General features: G+C 43.6%; 2 protein-coding genes across 3 annotated transcripts in view; one reads left to right on the forward strand and one right to left on the reverse strand.

Moving 5' to 3' along the window:
* Nucleotides 1-5,018: 5,018 nt before the first annotated feature.
* Nucleotides 5,019-20,641, reverse strand: LOC139060919 (uncharacterized). Its single transcript, XM_070540226.1, has 13 exons — nt 20,317-20,641; nt 20,069-20,188; nt 19,747-19,824; nt 19,582-19,663; nt 18,147-18,239; nt 18,010-18,040; nt 16,014-16,071; nt 14,700-15,019; nt 13,365-13,537; nt 11,090-11,178; nt 8,269-8,819; nt 7,651-7,703; nt 5,019-5,118 (listed from the first exon to the last, which is right to left on the reverse strand). The coding sequence occupies exons 2-13, from the start codon at nt 20,186-20,188 to the stop codon at nt 5,069-5,071; spliced, it is 1,698 nt and encodes a 565-aa protein (XP_070396327.1). The 5' UTR covers nt 20,317-20,641; the 3' UTR covers nt 5,019-5,068.
* A 191-nt stretch (nt 20,642-20,832) lies between these two features.
* EDTP (Egg-derived tyrosine phosphatase) overlaps nt 20,833-23,987 on the forward strand; it is a 32,524-nt gene continuing 29,369 nt past the window's right edge. The window contains exon 1 of one of the 2 annotated variants that reach the window (XM_070540225.1): nt 20,833-21,065. In XM_070540225.1, coding sequence (XP_070396326.1) covers nt 20,883-21,065 — 183 coding nt within the window. In that variant the 5' untranslated portion in view covers nt 20,833-20,882. The remainder of the gene's footprint in view (nt 21,066-23,987) is intronic. The other variant, XM_070540224.1, reaches the window with a different exon arrangement.

A 23,987-nucleotide genomic window follows, 5' to 3' on the forward strand; every position in this document is an offset into this window, starting at 1 on the left:
ACTATGACCTTTGCACGTAAAACACTGCAGATCATCGTTGACTGGTACACAAACATCACCCAATGTGATTGCAAACAAGGCAGTGGAGTGGCGACAGCCCAGGTGCTAGCCAATTGCAAATCACACTTTAGGAAGAGAAATTTGGTAAATGTGGGCCCAGAGTTCAGGCCTGTGTACATACAGCTGGCCGCCATGGAAGTTTGAGACACAGATACCGCGACAAATGTGAATTTGTGCTGTTAAGGCACGGTGCTCCTGATATAACGAGTCGCTACGTGGTTTGTAAGAACTGTACTACAGATCCACACTTTTGAATTCAAGGCTATGGATTTGCAGGAATTAAGGTTTTTCGCAAATACCACTAATACTTCTGTAGCTGATGACGGAGCTCTGAAACTATCATATTGTCTCGTAGGTGGCATGGCTGCACATTTCTGGCCACAGCTATGCTCAGCTGTCTTTTTCATCTCAATATACAAGGTAGTGAAAGCGTCCTTTTATTGTGTATTTAAAGTGTTACCACCTGCATCTTGAATGTGTGAATGCCACTGATGTGATTGCCAAAGGATAGATGTTCATTCATGCACTGCGTTGCTTGTACCGTGTACAAGCACACAATCATTGAGATGATTTCATGCTTCACTTCCGTGAATCGTGGCGCGCCTAAGTAGGATTTGAATTGTATAATGAACCCTGCCATGTTAGCGTTACGATTTTAGTGTTCTTGTCCATTGCAAACTGCAGAACAACTCTCTCATTCTCGTTCTAGAAACACTCACTGTGTAATTGCTGGGGCTTTATTGGCCCTGTAAAAAAAAAGTAGTTGGGTCAACTTATTCTGTATTTTGTAATGTTCTGTATAGTTATGATCTACTCACTGCTTTTTTTCTTTTTGTCGAGATTGTGTCCTACGATCTGTAGAAGACAAATTTAAACAGAAAGAACGCGACTTCGTTGGCATGAAAATGTAAATACGCTGTGCCATCGGCAAGCTCAGATCACACCGACATTCTTTTAAACTTGGTATATTCGCAGATTACGCTCTCATGAGAGATGAAAAATACTTGCAAATGTATCTACTCTGTAACAAAGCCTGGCGATTCACTGAAGAAGAGCTGGAGTTTTATTATGAAAACTTAGTTCAGGGTGTTCTCATTTTCAGTCTTTGCATGTATGGTCACATTCAAAGCAGATCTTGTTTCTGGGTGGACGTTTCTTTGTTGTCATGCCAAGCGCTTCCTTGGTCATTTGCTACAAATAAAAGCACAACAAATAACATGCAGCTTCTGTTCTGTTTGTGTCGAGCCACCTTGATCATTGTGGTTTGGTTCCAGTAATGGATCAAACTCTAATGGGATTGCCAATGGTTTCGCAACCATACAAAGTTCTCATGCGATTGAACCAAGTTTCCACACAATGACATAGCTGACATTAATGCTCCAGTCATGTTTGTGCTTCATGTGTAAAACGGCGTTTTCTTAAAAGAAGTAACTCGAATGCCAGTGCATTTTGTCTGACACTGAAAATTAACCTCTGAACTGGTGCAGTCCTGAGAATTCGTTCTAAGTGGGTATGCCTTGCGAACATACCAGCTATAATTTGTTGATTTAAATAAGTGCCATAAAGTGATTAACTGGAAAGTTCATTAGCATTATTATGTTCATTATTTACCTGCCATGGCTGCGTAGTTGCTATGGTGTTGGGCTGCTAAGCACGAGGTCGCGGGATTGAATCCTGGTCATAATGGCCGCATTTCAGGGGGGGGCAACATGCAAAAACACCCGTGTACTTAGATTGAGATGCACGTTAAAAATCCCCAGGTGGTCCAAATTTCCGGAGTCCTCCACTATGGCATGCCTCATAATCAGAAAGTAGTTTTGACACCTAAAAGCCCATAACTTTCTAAAGTTAATTATTTAATGAAGCATTTTGATTTCTCGTATTACTAACGACTGCCTCATCGAGTAATTAAGATCAAGGGTTAGAATCGTGCTATCTGCCACAGCTTACATTTTAAAATTTTGGACCTAAAAAAAAAAAATCTACATATAGAAAGCTCTCAGCAAGGTCACACAAGGTCAGGTAAGAAATCAATTTTCCACTTGCAAATCTTACAAAATAGTGCTACATTAAACTAGACCTCATAATGTCTAAAATATAAAAAAATTGAGGATATATGTGGTAGGTAATAACATGTAAAATAAAGCTCGTTCACGAGAATGAATCTTGGTTTTGTGAGGAGTGTGAAGTGATAAGCTAACTTTGGAGTTTAAAAATAGCTTATCTGTATTATTTATGTAGTAAGGGCTCATTTAATGTGAGTCACGTGAACATACAATAATTTGGGAGTCCTCTAGGCATGAATGCTTCATATGGCTTCTAGGCTTCATATGGGTAATACCATTTTACTTTTCCATATAATGTTTGGTCCTTACTTAAGGAGCCGTTATATAATGCATCGCAGCGAAGTAGTTTTCCTTGAATGGCGATCACAATGTATATTTCCTATATTTGGCTTCCCCCATTGGGCCACCGAGTATGTCTAACTGTCACAAAAGGTGCATAGAAACCGTAAATGTGCTTACTAAGGCAAGCAAATATTCAATTCGTATTTGAAAAGCAACTATTCGGCATTTTTGAATAGCCAATACTAATTGAATATTTTGTAACAACCGACTGTTTAGGTCTAGTTGCTGTTCGGTGTACTACACAAAGCTATTGCTAATTATCGAAAGTATGAAGACAGAAGTTTTGAGAGCAATGCAGAAGCAAAATGGTTAATGCAAGCTTTGTTCTTGATTTCACGGCAAACGCCTACACGACCAGTGATTTTGTCTTGTAGCCTACCATTTAGTGTTTTTGGCAGTATGACCATGTTGCAGTTTTACTATTTACGCTACAACTATGCGACTTTTTCCTTGCAACAGGTCATTTTACATGTTTACGGCACAGAAGACGTTCCACAGATGTTTTTCTTTTTGTGCAGCTTCTGGTCTTTTATTTATTTTTTGGCGACCATTGATGCAGCGCTTCTCAGAAAGCTAGTCACATAGCAGTCATTCTTTCTTAGAGAGTTTGTTTGCAATCAGGCTCTAATATTATTCTGAGGCTATTCATGGTTTTTCTGATGAATGATGACCTTACTTTTAAAACTGATCCATCATTCCCGCTAGCCGTTGTTTTAGCACTAGTTGGTATAGACGCGAGCCTAAATTATACCGAAACAGATATTCCTGCTGTAAATATATGCATCTGAATTTGGATATTCAATACTTACTATTCGTATTTGATTCGTATTAAAAAATTGACATTTGCCCACCTCCAGTACTTACATGTTTCACACTTCTCTCTGGCTTCTGCTTACACCTTTACTCGCAATTCTCCCCTATGCAAACCTTCATCCTGTCAACATTTCCGAGTCAATATATTGCACTGTGATTCATCTGACTTGGTGTTTGCATTTCGGCATAGCTTGTCAGCAGTGTGCACGTAATTGCTCGACTCCCAAGTTGCTCTCTGTTTGGCGCATAAGCGTTTCACGAGAATGCCTGTTGCATTAACATTGATTCCAACAAGCACACTGGATTTGCCATTATTTCTTTTATGCTATGATGCCATAAAATGCCGGAGGGTGTTCAATCTTGCGATCGGTGGTCCTGTGATGTTGATGCATTCTTCTGCGCGTCAGTACTGGAGCTCGATTCTTACTATCCTCCCTTGGTGCAATCACACGCTGCACGGCACGAAGCAACCAAAAGCAATGCCCCTTCTTTGCTTAGAAATGTGCATGTAGCAGTGTTGGAAGGTACTGAAACAATCGCCTCCCTTAAGAACCAGCATTAACACCAGTGTCATTACTAAATAGCATCAGAACAAGTTCTTGTATAGGTTGCAGACAACAATGCACAGCCTTTATTACGAAAACTTATAAGCACTTATGTTACATGCCAAGCTAGAGTCAATAAAGCCGTGGCACGTACATCACAGTCATGCATACCTCTCAGGACGGACAGGTAGTGCAGTTAGCCTAGGCATGGGCCACATCCTGCTCCTGACAGTTGTTATTAAATGCGGAATATCAAATACTGTGAACCCCACGGAGGACAACAGGTGGGCCATAGTGATAAAGAGCTGTCTGATGATCACTGACATCAAGTGTAAATCTTCATTCAACAAAGGCAGACAGTGCAGCTATCACTCCATGTCAAAAAATTAAATTATGGCGTTTTACGTGCCAAAACCACTTTCCGATTATGAGGCACGCCGTAGTGGAGGACTCCGGAAATTTTGACCACCTGGGGTTCTTTAACGTGCACCTAAATCTAAGTACAGGGGTGTTTTCGCATTTCGCCCCCATCGAAATGCGGCCGCGGTGGCCGGGATTCGATCCCGCGACCTCGTGCTCAGCAGCCCACCACCATAGCCACTGAGCAACCACGGCGGGTATCATTCCATTTCAATTGCTAGAATGGGAGGCATGCCACATTCTTGAAAATTCAGGAGCACAGTACGTTCCGGTGTACATTTTCTTCTACATTTAACTGATAAAAAATTAGTATGCATTAAAATAAGAGTCAATACTGTAGTGGTGTTTAGGCGTTCATGCTTACACTTCAACTTTCCGAATAATTTGATCAATTTCATAGGTTATGTCAAGGTGAAATTAATGCAAGTCTGCTGTTCAACTTGCATTTGTTTGAGGCCAGTGAGCTGTCAAATGGAACTGAATTATGCCTACTACTGCACAGGCTCTGGCACATGTACAAGTATGATGTCTTGTGATTTCCAAGTCTAGTCCAGACATTGAAGGTCAGCCCTTGTCAAAACTGCAAATTTGCTGACATTTGCAACATTGCTCTACAGGAAGAGTACAGTGCTATAGGACAGAGACAGACTCAATATTTCACTGCCAATGTTGTCATAATTAACTATTTGGACAGCCATGACAGGCCATCAATGCAAAGTTAGGTGCCAGAGTGTGTTCTAAGGTGCTAACAAGGAACAGTAAAACAATTCCAAAACGAACATCATAATCCGATTTTATTAAATTTTCCGGTGCTTGCAGAGCTCAGTCTATGTCATCCGTGTGAACTGTTTGATGCTCTTCCCAGTCCTCCACTGCAAAAGATAAAAGGCAAAGGTGGTAAAATTGTAGCTTGTCATCATAACCTCTAAGTTCACCTGCTGAATCTTTTCCAGCATTGTTAAACCTTGTTAATACCGACGTCACACATGACATCGAACTATTTTCGTTGCACCAGATGTTTCATATCACTGCGAACGCCTATTTCGGCGGGGAGAAGCCATTGTGATCAAGTATATTCGAAAGAAACAGGCATGACGACTTCTGTCGATTTTGATCCATATTGGTACATCTAACATGAACAACGCTGAATTGCACAGACATTTTGTGTTGCGAATATTTTCATGTCATGATGATGATGAACATGTGCGGGAATATGCAACCGTGCAATCGCACACAATCATCACGTTGGCTTACCGTTTGTGTGCGAAAACATGCATGCGCATCAAGTTGCCCTTGCCAAGTAATTTCACATTTTTGTAACCAAAATGCACTCTTTGATCTGTAAGCAAACAAATACTCGCTTTGCTGTAACTGATACTGTCTCAAGTCTTCCATTTTTGGTTTTGTTATAGCAGAAGAATACTCGCTGAACATGGCCAACCAAAAGGTTTAGATTTAGTACTCCATTACATTCATGTTCAATATATTGAGGTTTAACAGTAGTGGGGAGAACACCTTTGACAAAATTGTACACAGACTGTCCAGCAAACAAGTACAAATGCCTCATTTGCATGGATGGAAAAGGGGCAGACATTCAGAGATGCTCGTCATTGATCACTTCTCGTGAAAATAAACTTGAGTTGGTGATGCCTCTAGTCAGAGTAGTCTTCATTTGTATTGTCACGTGGTAGTGACATATAAAGTAAAGAACACAGTAGCAATACTGTGAAAGACTAAATCAATTTTTATTGGGTGAACCTGTGTCTACAAAAAGAGGCTACACTTTTAAAGAATGGCGACAGTGGCGAACACAGTCAGCGATTGTCACAATCTGATCAGGGGGTCGAGCGCGTTGGCTTCTATACATAAGTTGTCGAATGTTCCAGACTAATCGCTGGGACTCGCATGCCTTCCACAAAGTTCTGCACTATTCGCGTTGCGCATACATGCAATCAGATTTTACAAGGTTCGGCGACAATAGACAGCGGATAGAAGCATCGATAACATTCTAGAAACTTCCGATACATGTAGGCGCGTCCTGCGCTGAACATTTCTTAAACGGTAAAAGCGCTCACTCGTAAAAGATAAACCAGAGGCGCGATCGGAATTTTGTTCGATACGCGTTCTGTTCAGTTGCTGCAACGTCACAAAGTTGCAGTATGCAAAATTTGTGACAGCGGGGCGGAGAGAGCAGCCAATCAGGAAGCGGTGACCTCCCCGGAAGTTTACCTCCGTCGTTTGTCGTCTGCTTGCAAACAGTATACTACAAAGCCAAATGTTTCTCGTCTTCCAATTGAATGAAATCTTTATCTAAAACAATGTATTTTTTCTTCTCAAGCCCAAACACGTTTTCACATGGTAGTACGTGTGACTACTGTAATTTATAACTATTAGGTTCTTTGCGTAGTCCCTAGGTGGTGTCGCGCACAGCGACAAGGAAAAAGAAAGAAAAAAAAAAAAACGACGGGAAGAGTGGCGCACTTTTCAAGAGGCAGCAACAACATCCCAGTGGCTCGCTGGCATCGATGATGTTGTCGATTTCTCTGTACAACCAACGAATTATTTGTTTCGAGAAACAAAAACGACGCCGGAATTCACTTTCTGCCATTTCTTCAAACGTGTTTCGCCCCGCCACCCGCTCTCCTCCTTCCTCTAGAAACGCCAGCACAACAACCTAAGTTTCCAATGGAAGCGCCATTTTCTAGAATTAAACTATGGATTGGATTCAAACGTGCCATTCCGCAGCCGAAAAGGCCGCCTATTGGATCCAATCCAATCCACCAGACGCGCCATGTGAAGCCGTATGATCGCTCCAAACTCCTCAACTCCCGTCGTGTTCGGACGAAATGCTCGGTGGGCGGATGATTGACAGGAGCGTGTCGTCATTTTGACGTCACCAAAAACGGGGCGGCGCCCCGCAGCTGGCGATGTCGGCGCGGAGTAGGCCAATCGCGCATGCCGGTAACCGAACGAACGTGCCGAACAACCATCTCCGATCGCACCCCAGTTCACGTGTCTATATAGGTGACACTCCTGGCCGTGAAGCAGAGAGCCGTCACTCTCCTCTTTTCCTATCCTGCCTTTCACTTCTTACCACTGGCTCCCTTATATGCTTCCACCTTGGCACTGGTTTATGGATAAGCTGTGTAGCATCAGTCAACACTTTCAACAGGACGCTCAAGGGACCAGGCACAGTGTAGTTCAATTATAAAGGGAACATAACGGCAACACTCGTTCTGCTTTACCAAAAGACAGGGTCTCATTTAGATGCCAGACAGATATCTGTGGATGCGAGTACAACCTGCGTGCCTTCAATGCTACATCGCAGCTGCAGTCTGGGGGTTCCCTTGAGGCATGGACTGTACTGTAGTACGAGCTTTCTAGCAAAGTGGCGGAACACTTACTTTGGCACTCTCTCGAGCAGTAATACACCGGTTCCATCTTCTGCTGGACGCACCTGTCAATAGATGGACGACGTATTTTAACCATATCGCAGCACATAGGCATAAATGACAATGATGGCACTTTCCAAATGATAAAAGCTCTCTAAATAAACGATAGGCAGCATTAAGTTCATAGTCTCGTAAAGGAGGTAAACACATCATGATGTCGAAATACATTGGATCGCTTTGTTCCAGCAATCATTCGGCAGCTAAACAATGGTGGAGCCAGGAAAAAGAGGCACAGCACACTTTTTTTATATGATGCCATCATACCTCGCCTTATTGCTATGGAAGGTTGGGAAATTTTGCTGTGGTATGATTTCACATGATGTCAATAACAGCATATACATATAACATTTAGAGACCAACTCCGATACTTTAGTCACTAAAATATCTTGTGAGTGTTTCCCAACTTCCACTCTTTATGAGCGACACCTCTGTTTACGTGGGAGAAGCGTATGGCAAACTCCCTACAAATTCAAAACGCTTTTCTACGCTTGTTTAAAGCAAACAAAGCCAACAAGTTTCGAATTGGCGCTCGGACAGTGGTGCAGCTTCGTGAACTCTCAAAGCACTTACAGTGAACACTTTTTGAGCTTGATGCCTTCACTCTTGCTACAGCTGGCGCACTTTCGCTGCGTCATCTTTGATGCAGCGACAGCACCGTTGACCAATGGCTTCTTGTCCACAGCCTGGGCTTCCTTCGGCGGCGCCGCCTTCTGCGGTGGCTGAGACTTGGCTCTCTCCTGCGACGCTGCCGACTCTCGAGGCTTCTCAGGCTGCTGCTGAGCAGGGGGTGTCCCATTGCTGTCTATCTTTAGTTTGAGTCGTTCTAGGGCAGCGGCAATTTTGCTGGCCTTCTCGTCATCGTCCTCAAAGTTGATTATTTCAGGTTGCGGCTTAGACTTCGGCGGCACTGCACCAGCCTTGAAGAAGACGGGTTGCGGTCGCTGCGACGGCAGCTGCACGACGTTTATGGAGAGGGTGACGCGAGAATTCTTGCGAGACTTCCTGTTCTTGCGCGACGAGGCAGGAGCATTTGCTGCGCTGTCATCGGTGTGGGCTTCCAAGGCTTTGTCCAGCATTCTCTCCCTGTACTTTTGCTCCGCGGCGTGCAAGGCGGATAATACCTATAGGAAGAACCGAGAGAGAGACGGGAGGGTCACCCCTTTATGGAATCAGGTAGCCATTCTATACTCTCTGCCACACGCAAATGTGGTAGGCTACATATGCTTGTATCAACATTGTATCAACATTGCACTGCGACGTGCAACTTTGAGCAGCAGCTGACAGGCGTTCCATCTATGTTACTCTGAAAGACGATTAATTTTGCAAATTTTGCACATTGAACAATACTGTGACATCCAAGGGGGAACATGCTGAACGCAGCCAGTAGCAGCTATAGAAAGCTCTCAGTGTAGCCATATTGCTTGAATCAAAGTGAGTGTTAATTACTATGCTTACTCAATTAAAATGCACAGCTTTTCCCCCCAAGAAAATGACTATAAAGCTGCCTGCCCGTTACGATCGAATACAAAATCAAAACATTTACGGTGTCGACTAGTGCTAGAGTTAGCGTCACCACATGATGACGACAGAAGTTTTTGCACAGGTGGGCAGTGACGTTGTACCGGTTTCACTTTGAAAGCTCACTCAACGAAGGTATTTTACATGTGAAGCTTCCAGTGACACAGTTGTGTCACACATATTTGGCATCCTCGAGGCTTGCATGAGTCAAAAGGATAAACTGGTGAAATGCTTAGTCAAGGCGCGCGTCACCAAGTCATTTGCCATTGCTGCAGAGTAATTTTTAAAAATGTGCAATATTGAATGCAATGGATAGCGACAAAGAGATGTCCAAGAGACTGAATTAAGTGTGAATAAATTTTCATTCCATGAGGGTAAACTTTGCAGGCTTTTCATCTTGCTCCAATTGCGAAAATCATGGGAGATATGATATTACCTGAAAGAAGGATGCTCAGACTCTGCATAGGGGTGTGCGAATACAGTCAAACCCACATATAAAAACATTCAAGGGCAAAGAAAATTGTACGGTTATAACCAGTAATTGTTATAACTGGGTTGAACAAAAAAAGAAAAAGAAGGAAAGAGAAAGAACGTACGGACATCACATCGTTCTAATTCAACACGAAGAAGTACAGTCAAAGCCACTTTAACATTATACTGGTCTTAACAACACTCGGATGTAACAACGAGCTGCAACGCGAACTTTTGAATGTGGTCTAAGGTTATAAACAAACCACTTACTACGACGCCCCCATGCTGCATTTTTGGTTATATAACACTTAAACCTGGCTACTGGGTGTAGCCAGATAAGAACCAGAAATCCTGAAGAAAGAAAGAAGAAGAAAAGAAAGGAATGAGCTGCAGCATTTGTTTGCGGGTGACGCACTCCGCATGCCTGCCTTGCTTGCCCCTCCCCCATCTCCTTTCCCCCACTCTGAAACACAAGTTGACAATGCTGGTGAACGTAGGCGCGGGCACTGTCGGTGTGATCGACTCGTGTTTTGGAGGGGTGGGAGGGAGATGGGAGAGTGGAGATTCCAAGGCGTGCATGGCAACACGAACACATCCATCGAACTCACTTTTTTTTTTCTTTCTTCATCCAGGATTTCATGTTTCTTTTCCTTTCAATGCAGACACTCAGTATGCAGATTTAATTGTTATAGCCGATAACTTGGCATGAGAAAATTGTACTAAGTGGTTTATTTTACCACAGAGCACACACACAAAAGTTCAGTGTCACAGGCTGCCTAGTACTGTGATTTCCGACATATTGTCAAAACCAGTATTGTTATAACTGGGTTCGAATGCATTCAAAACATTTTTTAACGAATTGACCGAGCCCACAAATCGAATAGTTACAATGTTTGTGAATAAGAATATTTTGCGAGTAGTTTTGGAATATTTCAGTATCGTGAACTGTGCACAACCCAATATATAATTAAAGCAAGAGTACGATAATTGTCATCCTTGTGACCACACTGGACGCAAAACACTAGAGGTTACATAGCGGAGCCCCAAATTTTGCTGACTAAACTGTGATCGCAACTACGCTCTGAAGAGTCTTGGGTATGCGAACAGGCTGCATGTTTGTTCCTAATGCTCCATTCATGCTTTCAATAAGCAAGGCTTTATAACATCCAATGTAATGAGAGAAGCATGCTGTTTTTAATACTAGGATGAGAACACTGTTTTGTAATACTGAAAACTGCTGTTCATTATTCGAAAAGCATTCACTATCCGATTCAATTTGGTCACAAAGCATTGCCATTCACACATCCTTACTCTGCAGTCACTTGCTAGAAGTCTAAATTTAAATACTTTTGATCCGACAGCTTAACAGTTTAAGCATATGGATGGGATAACTGCCACACACCTTAGGCTGGTGCCAAAAATTGTAGTCCTCTGATGCAGCATTGTCAGAGTCGGAGTCTTCGCAACTGTCCTCGACGGAGACGGCATCGGCTGCAACAGCAAAAAGGACGTGTAGTTCAGGCTACAAGAGAATTTCCCTCTCTGTATGAAAGGAGGCGCAGACATTTGAACACTCGCAGATCCAATGCAATATTGGAATCTAAATGACGCAAGGCTTGTACGAGTTGGCAAGGTAGCAGCAGTAGTGGATGACTTGAGCACAGCCTCGTCGTCTAACACTGTTGGCTGTCTGCATAACAAAGACGAAAGTGGTGATGCGTGATGATTGTCAAGGGAAGAATGTTGAAGAGGTGCATAAGTGCAGAGAAGTTCAACACAAATCTAAATACAGCAAAGCCTCGTTAAACTGCAGTTGGCCGGAGCTATGAAAAAGTACACACTAAACGGTAGTACTGCTTAACCGAAATAGCATGAGATCGCCCACTTACCTGTCAAAAACGGAATTCTGAGAGAGTGCGATGAAAGGGCAAAAATATGCACTATTTATTCACTTCGCGCGACAAAAGTCTTATTTTCGTTTGATGCCGTGGCGGCCTAAAAGCAACGACAGTGGCCTCAAACTTACTGAAGCTGTGAGCCAGCTTTTCACGCAGCCTCCTCCTCTTGGCAAACACTTGTATGGCAGATTCCTCATTGACATAGCATATTCTCCATGCACGAGCGCGGTAGCGCTGCAGAAGTTGCGGGCCACCTTTTTCATTGCGGGGTTCTGTTTTCTTCACGACGATTCCATTCATGAGGCTGATGTAACGTGCAGCTTCTGCCACTGTCGGACCTGAATCGCCCGTGCTGTCCCTTTCCGTGTCGTCCTCATCACTGTCGTTAGGCGGCACTTCGGCAACAACAGAGGCAACGATGGCAAAAAGTTGAACCTCATAGCCGACATCTTGTCACAGTCAACCTCCTCGCATTCCAAATGCCACACATCGTAGGCAACGGTAGATCCCTGTCGCGTGCCAGCATCGACTTCTTCGTGCCACGTTCGATAGCACGAACAATGTCCAATTTTTCTTCTATGCTGAGCACACAGCGTTTTTTATCCAAGCTTTGGCATGACACGAGTCCTAGCTTGCAGGATGCCACAACGCTCTCTGGCATGGCACCGAAATGATGTTGATGTGGCTTCACGCGCAAATGCACAGGTTGTTTGGAGGCCATTGTTCTGATCTCTGAGGCTTGTTGTTTTGCCGGGCCACCCGATGGGGTCAAGACATCGCCCTGAGTGCGCGACAAAAAGTGGAAACACTGCGTGTTAACCGATACGTACGCAATAAGCTGGTACGGTTTATGCGGATACAAAATGCATTATGTTCAATGGCCACTGAGTCGAGGATTTGACTTTAGTACTTAATGAAACTATTGTTTAACGAGGTTTTACTGCACACCAAAGGCTTCATGCCCCTTTGGTCACTGTGGCACATCTATTCTGGGTATTCAGCCAAGAATGGGCAAATATCGAGCGACCAAAGTTGTCCGCTAGGCCAGACAGCAGGCAAATTGTCTATTTGGGCACATACCCATCAGCGCAAGTTGTCTAATATACATTTATCCATAAATATATCCAGCGAGCAAATGACCATTCCAAAGCACGGGGAAGAGGCAAAGTTAGGTTTGCCTTTAAACATTCTGGCCAAGAAGGCGTGCTCTCTGCTTGCTTGCATCTTTAATTCTGCATGCTTGTCTCAAAATGCAAAAACCCATTGATGTCGAACTTGCAAAGATGCGCCTGCGAGTTTGATATAGTGTGTAATACAACGTGTAAGTGATTAAATTTGACTGCTAAAAGGAAATTAGACTTTCAAGATTCCCCTTTCTTTATTCCAAAGTTAACACAGCTTCTCAATGTGCTGGTGGCCATGATGATGTCAACGCGAACCATCTATAGACAGTTTTTTAGCTAGTCCTCAGCTGCTGCCATTATCCGCTACCAGTGCACAGTCAAGAAGCAAAAAGTTTATTGTCAAGCAGCAAGGCCACGGGTCTGTTATTAGACTGCACATATTAGGCTATTAGTTGGTTCCACTACGTGATTTAGCATGGCAAAAAGTTTCAGGCACAGTTGGGCCGCTGTTTTCTTTAAGCGTGCCAGTTATATTAAAAAGTTAAATCCTACAAACAGTCTGCACCACATAGAATTTCAACTTCTAAACATGTACGGTTAACAGACTTAGTCCAGAAAATGTGGTACATACAGAAAAAAAAAAGACGTTACTCACATTCATCACCCGAGTTGTCCGAGACATCAGCCATGCAGGTGGCACATAGCTGCTCGACATGGAATGGACAATGGTAGATGAGGTGGTCGCTCACAGCAAACATGATGTCATGCCAGTTCTTGATGCCATATTCACCATCACTATCATCACTGTGCTCGCTACCGCTGTCGTCCCTGCGTTACAAGGAAGACAAAAAAGAATGTGATGACCACTTACTCACTGTCTGGACATATTGGACTGCTTACTTTTGTCACTGGCAATATAGTACTTATACCTTTATCTTAAAAATTACTGACTTATCGAAATTATATTGAAGCTAGGTTCTCTCGAAAGGACTCAAACTCACAAGATAAGACTCGGGCAGGCTCACTAGACCTCATGGGCTAACATTCGCTCGAGCTCACTGCAATTCATGGAATCGTGGACTCGATGTAGACTCGCGCAATCATTTGCTCAAGCCTGCTCATGGACACATAGTCAGATTAACCTGGAATTACGCGTACTTACAGGGATGTGGACTCACTTTTCAGATTCACTGAAGCATTCATTGAAATTTGAAGGCAAAATGGCTCCGACTCAGACTTGCGCCTGCTTAAACTGTCCTCGAATAATCCGTTACAGGTTTACGCTAGTGACGATTTGCCTCGACTTTGTGGGTGACTCCCGAGTCCACTTGTGAGCGAGCTTGCTGACATACCTTTTGCATGCAAACTGTGCATGTCAACAACCACCGAGCAGCACTTTTTACACCAGCCAGCATATCTATTTACGTTGGAGACAAATACGCAGCCAATAAGTTCTAGACCTGTAAATTTGGGAGACTTGTCAAGCAGAAAAAGCGAGGGGGCACAATAAGAATTAACCAAGCAGGCAAACAGAAAAAAAAATATGATCAGGATGTTGTTCACTTGAACAGCCTAGATACCTTTTACTGAACATTTACCACAGAGAAGTGATCCTGTGTGCTACCACCACACATAATGGCAACAAACCCAGATAATGTGGAGTTGCGCTTGGTAGCTTCCTGGTAGAAGTGATAGCTTCTTGGTAAACTTGCCGAGATATGCTGCTACTAATTGGCTATCTCTACTCATTAGTGCTACGAAGCGCATGGGCGACAGGACGCTATACTGGCTGCAGCATTGGCACATGTCGCAAACCACATTTGAGTCTTTGCAAGGATTTACACTTTGCACCAGTACGAGGATCAGCCCAGCTTCGATTACACCGTCTCTGTGATTGGCCCGGTTTTACTTGGCCGGATAGCCGTCCACACAAAAGGAGGTGGGAAGAGGCCAACGAAAGCCTCGGCACAAAGAGAGAGGTGTAACTCACACGTTGGCGCCGCTGTAATCCATGAGTTCGCTGGGCAAAATGGCGACGACGTCCACGAATTCCGTCTTGCGGTCAGGCGCCTGGATCATGACCTGCTCGACTTCTTCAAAGTCGGGGCTCTCCCATCCATGACACCTTTCCTCGAGGAACTTGAAGAATATCTTCTGAGGGCAGAAGTCATCTGGGTAGGGCCAGTAGGAATTGGAGTGGAACTTTTGATAGAAGTCTTTCAGGGAGCAGTCGGCGGCTTGAACCCACTGTTTCAGGATAGCCACAACACCCGCGGCGAAACGTCCATACAGCGGGGCGGATATGTAAACCTGACGAGAGAGAAAGAAGACGTTTTCCTTAGGAACTTGTTCTAGTTACTAATTCCCAGATTCAACGAAGCTTCTAGTTCCTGTACAGCAATGTCAGGATTGGTGGCAGCTTTGGATTGGTGGCAGCAATGTCAGGATTGGTGGCAGCTTTGGTGGATAAAAAGTGAATTGTTTTCAAATATTTTCAAGGACCTGACAAAGCATTTTCAATAAGTAAAGCACCACGATGCCTGACAGCCTGAAAACAACACGCTGTCTTAAAGAATGAACAAGAATTTTTTAAATACAAAAGTATGCTCGCTTACCTTTTTCCACATAAGCCATTACCACCACGCAAACAATATGGATCTGTACCACAAAGATGCTAATCTGGTCAGATTCGCTTCACTCTTGTTTTGCACAAACCTCGTGGCAAGATACACAAATCTACTAGGCTCCCCTTTTCATCGTCATGTCAGCTGGTTGTTACGAATTTTAATGTTCAGAGATTGGCACGTACACATTTATAACAAATGTAGCTGGCATGGAATTGGTCAAATGAAAAAGCAATATTAACAGCACGCCGTTCGATAATTTGGACTCCTCTTGCAGGACTGCGTGTCTTTCAGTTACCGACTGGAGTCAAAGTAGAATTCTGTTTTTGACAAGCTGTCGGCACCTCCTCGAAACCAGAACTCGTGAAGCCTAAGCGATTCAGAAGCCACTGACCGCGCCCAAACCGCAAGGAAACAAATGGCAACATTCACTTCTTTATACTTAACATGGCTAATACTGTTAAGAGAGTGTAGGATATGTAGAGCTGCAGCTGAACACATATTATTCAGTAGACAAAACTCCTGTGATCGAAAAATATTTCTCCAGTCCTTAAGGTTCTGTTTAATGAGATTCTACAGCAAGTTCATATGAAGGCGAGTGCAGCAAATACACAACATGTCGGCAACCTAAGGCAGACGGGCACAAATCTGCGCCCAAGCTTGTCATCACAGTAACGCACCTGTAATTGCATCTTGATTGCGGAAGTAGGTTGGCCAAATACTGTTCTATAAGAATCTCTGCAATAAAAAGAAACGTGCACAGTTATTAGCATTGGCATGCAAACTTAGTATAACCCTTTCTGATCCCACGATTCCTTTACGTATAACGATGCCTCACAAGGCGTGCCTGATTTAGAAAATGGTCAAGGTAACAGGCGCAGAAGCTCCGATGAGATAATTTATGTAGACTTGCCATGGACCCCTAGCTTTTTCCTGAAATCTCAAAAATCTCTGCACATTGCGGCACGCTGCAATCAGGCCTCAGCACTGCACCTCTGAAGCCAATGACCCAAGGCCGGCCACGTGGCTTTGGAGGAACACAGACAAGTTTTCAAATAATTTGAGACCATAATGGCACACACTTAGGACTGCAAATTTATGCATTTGGTAAGTCAAAAGCTGCCTAGTTATGTGGTTATAATGTGCAGAGTTCATGACAAAAGTAGCGGTGTGTGAAAATCCAGAACTTTCGAATAACAAATTGACCTATCGCTCCGAGTCATCGAAACTCTAGATTACGCAACCTCCAATACTAAATGCGCGGGAAGACAGCTAACATGATGCCACGCCGTCTCGACACGCCCAATCTTTGCACGTGCAGCAGATTACATCTAAAACTGGGCGCGCGACTGCGTATGCGCTCAGCTGCACTTACGGCCACGTGCATCCATGGCAGAGAAGCACGCCAGAAATCATGAAGCGCCAACCGCCTCCTCCCCTTCCCGCATGCTGCTCGCGTTACCGCAAGCGAGCTCCCCCCCCCCCCCCCCGTCTTTCCCTTTGCTTGAGCGGGAAGGCGGCAACCGCGAAGCCACCATCTTTTGTGTCTCTGACTAAAAGCACTCGCACGTAAAAGCACAAAGTATGCGGGCAGCGATAGGGAACATGATGCGGCTCCACTTCAGCGGTTTCTCTTGTCTGCGTTTGTAAGCAGCCGCTTGTAATTCAATGATTGACCATCTGCATTGGTGAAAGCTGCCGTTTATTGTCTCGGCATTCTTTTGTGGCGGAAGCGAAATTTGGTCATATTGAAATCGCATACATACACACTTCATTATATTGAGGTTGAACTGTACTATAGTGGCCTATGGTATTCAACTTAACGGCTAGTGTAAAGTGTTGGTAGCGAAAATGTCTCTCAAAAGTTTCCTTGAATGAGAATGCCCCCCCCCCCTACTCCACTCGCACAACAAAAAATATTTAGAAATGCATTGTAGCCGCAAGGTGTCACTACCCGCTACACTACCGCTGTCCATGGCCCCAGCAACCCAGTAATCCGTAAACTTACTTATCTGTAAACGGTAAGCTTATGGACAAGCTAGAACTCTCTATTGCCTATTCATTTCAGTCTTAAAATCAAATAGTCACTATTCATAATTGCAAATATTTTTAAAATTGTTTTCAAATATCTGAAATCCTCAACTGTGCACAATTGAGCATGATATTGGAGCAAAAGTGCAGTAAATTTAATCTTGGCATAGCCCACAGCAGACAAAAAAAAAAAAAGACAAGTTATGCGGTAAAGTGCGCTATGTTGTTCAGGAAGCTAAACTTTTCCTCCTAAACTGCTAGACTTTGCAATTGACTGAACAGACCTGAGTATGCTAACAAATTATTGTATGTGCACTTTTAATAAACGCTTCATGATGTGCAATCTTATCACAGACTTTTGTTAACACGATTAGTAGAATGTGAACGTTATTTTGTAATAATGATGAAAACAGCTGTTCGTTATTTGAAGAATATTCTACATTCTATTACACTATTCAATTCGTGTTTCCTATTTCCTAAAAATATTTACTGTCCACACACTCCCAGATAGAAGGCCCTGGTATATTAAAAAAATATTACTATAATTTTTTTTTATTATTGTCATACTAATGCGCAAAATCTAGACCAGAAAGCGTTAATTAAACTTGTGTTAAACCATCATGAAGGGCTATAAACTTTACATACCTCGTAAATTTGTTGTAGAATGGGTCATTTGCTGCACAAGAAAAACATGTGAAAACTTCAACACTCACTTCTGAGTTCCAAATGTATTTCAGCAGGCAACTTTATGAAGCAAAGAAAAAGCCACGTCCTGAACTTACATAGGGGTCGCGTTCCTATCTGGTTCTTCATATCTTTGTTTGCCGTAACATTTATAATGGCCATTAGAAAGTCCTTGGCTTTTCCAAAACTATCTGAAAAAGACGAATAAAAATTACTTTACAAGTTGTAAAGCATGGGAATCCATTTTATTCATTTATATAGGGATATCTCACAGGCCCCCAGAGAGGCATTGAGAAATGTGAGCATTGTGTAGGTATAGTTTGCTGTATAGCCTGTTTTGGGGCTGCACAAAATGTTACCAGATAGTACAATGTTTTAATGTAAGGGAAGCAATTGTGCGTGTGATGCAAGTGCTTGTGTGACAATGACAGCAAGACAGCGATTATGCAACAATGAGGCTGACAAAAATGGCAAAATAACGATATCAACGTGGCGACAATGGAAACACTACGACATGACAGACGAAGACAATGGCACCCTGCAAATCATCTGAGCCATGCTCAGATTGCCCCATCTATGCCTACATTTGTCTGTTCTTTGTGCTGCTACGCAGTGAATGTGACCCATCTTGCCAAGTTTTCTATTCTTGTGCAGTATATACCGCATTGCCCAACTGCCATGCTCTAAAATGACAGCAGCAGTATTGTAAACAAGTAAATTTTCCACTATCTACACTAAACTCTGTCTACTAAGTAACTTGACACTTTGTTAGCTAATAATGGTACATTCAACAGTTCGCTATCGAGCGCTCCGGAACTGTACTTTACATTTGGCTGGTCAAAATCGAGTGCTTGGAACGTATTTAACTGGTTCCTTCGGAGTTCCACGCTCCAACTTGGAGCCCTCAGAGGCGCACGGCCTCACCTTCGAGCCGGGACCGCAGCCAAGATAAAAAGAATTTTCGTGATGTGGCCCCTCGAACTACTTTGGGAGCAACTGGCCATCCAGCTTTGTCTGGCAGGCCTTCTCTGGCTCTAAACCCTAGAGGGGCTCTGCATTGTTGCAAAGTTAGCTGCGGCATGGTAGGAGCCGGTCGAATGTACCGTAATACAGACGTTGAGGTCCACAACGCAACAAACAACATAAGCAGTAGCTACTTTTCAGCCCGAGGCATGTCGCAATATGGAAAACAAGTATGGCGGACATCTCATCTGAAAGCTTCAAGGAAGCTAGGCTACAGAAGTATTCTCACTGTGGGTCAACCCCAGCTTACAAAGATGCTGCACATCAGCTGACAGCAATCTGTCAAGGCACAAGCTTAAGACAAATATTACGTCTTCAGGACGCAGCAACATGTGTGTGGTGATATTCTGGAATTACTTCGCCGCGGGATTTCAAAGACTTTGGGGCACCAAAATACCAGATGGAACAGGGGCCAATACCGAGACTCAAATGTATACTTGAAGTAACTACTACGGCCGGAAATTGGAAGATTTAAGCGAATTGGACAGAAACAAGAGATCCTTCACTTACCTTGCGTAAAATTGGTGCAGATGTTTATATATGCGTATTCTATTAACATCTCGAAGATTTCTACAGGGGCACCGAGTCTTTCCTAGATGGGGCAAGAAAGACAGGCGTGACATTTTCTGCACTCAATGGCAGTGCGGGAGAAATGCGGAGGAAACAGGCACTTACCAGGGATTCATATGTAAATATGTGTTTCTTCACGTATTCTCTTAGACTTATGACCATTCGTACCCAGTAGTTTCGAGTCTAGGAAGAGAAGATGCGAACGTGTTAGCAGACGCCAGATGTAAACACGAAAAAAAAAAAAAAACGCGCCATGCTTTCACAAGATGTAAAAGGTTCGTAAAAGAGAGAGTATAGTGAATTTGACATGAGGCTACAGCGACAACGTATTGACGAAACAAGCTGCGACACTGTGAATGAAATAAAGTACCAGTACAGGCGATAAACATATGCGCATACAAAGGTATACACAAACACACACACGCACCTGTTCGTGCCACATACACTTGAAAGTGTCAATGTGTGAAAGCAAATATTCGCTGTCTTCGGGACACACTTCACGGCCGAACATACCGCCGACGGTCGTGTCAAACTTGATCCACCGCATCTGCGAGGGAAACAACCAACTCCATTTCAATAACAATACACCGCGGCCGAGCGGTTGCTTCTGCAACTAACAAAGGCTGGTCGCAACTACTCGAGCATCTTGACAAGCAACAAAAGGCACACACTCACCGTGATCGTATAATAAACAGCGTTTCCAGTGTCTCTCTTTTTTTTTTCTAGCAAGTCCGTAACAACAACGATAGCATGGAACAGTGTTCGTACCGTAGGCGCCTATCAACAAATGATAACATGCGGTCAACCTCTGACAACGCAGAATCGATTTCACAGTTAAATTCAGGTCACATTACGCGACGACGAAAACGAGATACCTAACCAACGGCCTCTAACAAGCTGACACAGCAAATCCGTAGGTTAAACGGACAAAACTTGTAGGGGACACACAAAAACTGTGGTCGCACCGTCGCACAACGAACCGCACGTTGAATCGGTTTTGATTTCACTTCCGCTGCCACCTGGTGCTAATTTTCAGAGTAGAGACAATGTAATACAATAACGTACTGCTCCGCTGTTTAATATTTAAAACATACATCATAATGAAAAAGTGTTTTTGATAATGACAAACAACGCTTATCATCAAAAGTTATTTTTTCAGCTAGCGCCGCCGCTAAAGCGTCCGGAGCGTCACATGACCCTTGTCAAGGAATTGTCAACATGGCGTCTGCTGGTTGCGTGGTATGTATCGGTGGTGCCATCGTAAGCCCATGTTTTCCAAGCGTGCCGGCGTTCCAACCCTAGCGACAATGGGTTCACCGCGCCAGCCGTCGCAAATGGACGTCGTCAAGACGTCCGACCTACAGGGATTGCTGGAGTTTTGCACGAAAACCGTCTTCAGCTCGACGACGAGCAACTCGGAACAGGTGAATTGACGCTGCGACACGTTATCAAAATATTGCTGCCGCAGTATGCGGCCCGGGCTCTCTTGACCGCTCGCGGTCTGTAGTTTAGCGACGAACGCGCCGTGCAGCCGCTCCGACAGCAAACGTCAGCGTGCGCGTGACAGCAGCGAGGTGTTGGCGACGTCCGATCATCCGCCGATCAAAATCTCCTTGCGCGCATCTAGTGCCATGTGGCCGACTGTTCTCGTGTATCTATCATTCGATACGCGACCGAATACTCGTGACGCGTCTCGTCGTTCGATTCCGGCGCGCATATGCCGTATTTTTTTTCTCTTTTTGCGGTATCGCTTCGTGGAGCAGAGTTGGCGTCGGTGCACCGTGAATTGCATATTGCGAACTCTCCGAAAACTCCGCTGGCAGCTCGTTGCACGGAGTGACACGGTGCTGGGAGATGTGTTTGCATCGTTGCGAACGCCGAAAACGACAATTCAAATCCGCTATCACGTGTCAACTTGTCGCACAGCCTTAGCAGCCCGTGTCGACCGGTGCAGAGTTTGAGCCACGATCTGCTACAGTTCGATGGCACGCTGCATCGGGGTCGAGCAACTTTCGGCGCTGGATGTCGTCGGGCAAAAGAGACAATAACAAAAACGCTACACCCCTGTTGTTAGCCTCTCTGCTCTCTCTGTTTACTTCGCCGATGCTTGACACCGAAAGTGACTGTTGCCGCTTGCGATCATGTCTGGAATTCCGTTCGACTGTTTCCTTGTTGTACGTTCTGCTCGTGTTTGTTGTCTTTTGTTTTTGTGTGTATGTGTGTTTTTCGCTGAAGCGGCGAGTCGTCTTGCCCGCGCTGTCCATTGTCGAATGTAGGTTATCGCTGCGGAAGGCACGCGGCACGTTTTAATTTAGACCGAAACGAGTTCCTTTCTGGCCTGTGTGGCGCCCGAGAGAGAGAGAGAGAAAAAAAAAGAAGAGAACATGTACTGAGGGTTGTTGCAGTGTTTTAGTGCCACCCCCCGCCCCCTTTTCCTTAGCGCGCTTACAACCGTTTTTTGTTTTTAATTTGCCAGACGCGTGGCGTATTCTCCCTCTCCTGCTAATTCTCCTGGAAGCGTGCCATGCTTACGAAACTACTACAGCAAAACAGGCGGATCAATACACTAAGCAAAAAGAAAAGAAAAATGTCAAAAATTTTTGTTGTTGTTTTCTTCTGAAAAGCACGCGTTATTACTTTCCTTTCGTCCTTTTTTACTGTGGTTTTGTTATCACTCAGTTTTCATTTTTCTCTATTTGTGTCCATTAAATCTTGCACAATGTTTTTCTGAATGTGAACTCCCTTGTGCAACTAGATATTTATTTACATAATGCAATAAATGTGCATATCTTGTGGCGTGTGGGGCACAGAAGATGTGTGTTTACCAAAAGGCTGCAGAAGTTTGCCGCTGTCAACATATGAAGCCAGAGTCACGAGACTTCTCTCACATGTGGGCGTTTTGTGATTCACTGGTGCCTCGTTTGTTATGCTATCAGTTCCTTTGCTATCATACTGGCCAGTGGCTGTTTGGAATCAGGCAGCCAATCAAAAGAGGTTTACATGTCAGACAAAAATTTGTGATTGGCCTGTGGACTTTAGCACGTTGCAGAAAACTTTAGTCTACTTTGGTCGGTACGTGCTTGCACAGTCTCACATGTTTGCATGAAGATGCCTATATAATCAATTAAGGAAAAGCATTGCATAATTGCACGCAACATTGCCAAGCAAAATATGACAAATATTGATCATTTTAAACACAACATTACAACAGAAAAGGCTTTGAATAGACGAGCAAGCCCAGCACTTAAATATTGCCTCCTATTCTGCAGTGTGGTGGCGAGATAACACCTATCACAACTTGTTATCTGTCAGACACGCTCGCTCTGCGTTCCCTTATCCTTTCCCTGTCTGTTGTTACTGGGCATTCAGAAGATTTGCAAACATACTTTTTGTTCCATTGTGACAGTTTTCTCTGGTGTAATTAGATGCAAAAGCATAAATGAGTTAAGTGGTATTTTTGGTATCACTGAGCTTAAATCCGAAACTGCGTGAACACTGTGTATTAGAATCAGGTTCATTAGTCAGTTAAACAAAATATGTTTAGCAAATTAATTCTGAAGCAAAAGGGCTATAGTACAGCAAAAGTTGATTGGAATTGTGCAACAAAGAATGTTCATTGGCTGCTCCCATTTCTTTTTTTGTGCTTCATTTACAATGAAATTTATTCTCATGTTTTCGTTACGCATTTTTAAATACAGAAGGAGGTCGCAGAGTCATCGGCTACAATAAACTCCTTTTAAAGTTTAAAGTAGTTAACATGATTAATAGCAGGAGTAACAGGTCAACAAACTAAATATAGAGAAAAAGCTACAATGCACAAAAATACAAACTGTAGTTGACTTGAATGCAGAAGGAAGGAGAAAAAAAACTTGTTATACTAATCATACACTAGTAGGAGCCTAAATACATAAAAAGAAATCTACGTAAGTACTGAGTTTAAGCACAATTGACATGGTATGTGATGTGCAGTAAAAAAAAGTGATGGAACACATGAGTATTTTTATTTTAAAGCACTAATGGGAAATTTCATCTCTACAGAGTAATACTAATCTTCTTGTGTACTCTTGTGTATCTGAATTCTGATTGTGGAGGTCCATTCTGAAAACCGTTGGCACATATATTGCACTCAAGTTCAAGTTGCCAAGTCTTTGTCATTGTCCACTATATTGAAAATAACCAGCAAGTTGTGCATCACAACTTCCCTTGAAGGATTTTTAAGGGGCCTCGAGCAAGTGCGAGCTCAAACGAAAGTTCATTCAAGTTGAAGAAATAATACGAGAGTTCAGTAGTGCCAGAGAATGTTGTAAATATCGGTCGAACTGAATAGTTTCTTCGAGCGATGATCA

Source organism: Dermacentor albipictus, chromosome 6, assembly GCF_038994185.2.
Source record: "Dermacentor albipictus isolate Rhodes 1998 colony chromosome 6, USDA_Dalb.pri_finalv2, whole genome shotgun sequence".
Classification (NCBI taxonomy): domain Eukaryota; kingdom Metazoa; phylum Arthropoda; class Arachnida; order Ixodida; family Ixodidae; genus Dermacentor; species Dermacentor albipictus.

Bases quoted from the DNA above. Each gene is read 5' to 3' on its own strand.
- LOC139060919 (XM_070540226.1), bottom strand. From the start codon at position 20,188: ATGCGGTGGATCAAGTTTGACACGACCGTCGGCGGTATGTTCGGCCGT. The intron at 18,240-19,581 runs GTAAGTGAAGGA...CGTCTTTTTCAG, and splicing joins CTGCACCAATTTTACGCAAG to ATAGTTTTGGAAAAGCCAAG. The intron at 5,119-7,650 runs GTAAGTGTTCCG...TATCTTTTGCAG, and splicing joins CTGCTCGAGAGAGTGCCAAA to TGGAGGACTGGGAAGAGCAT.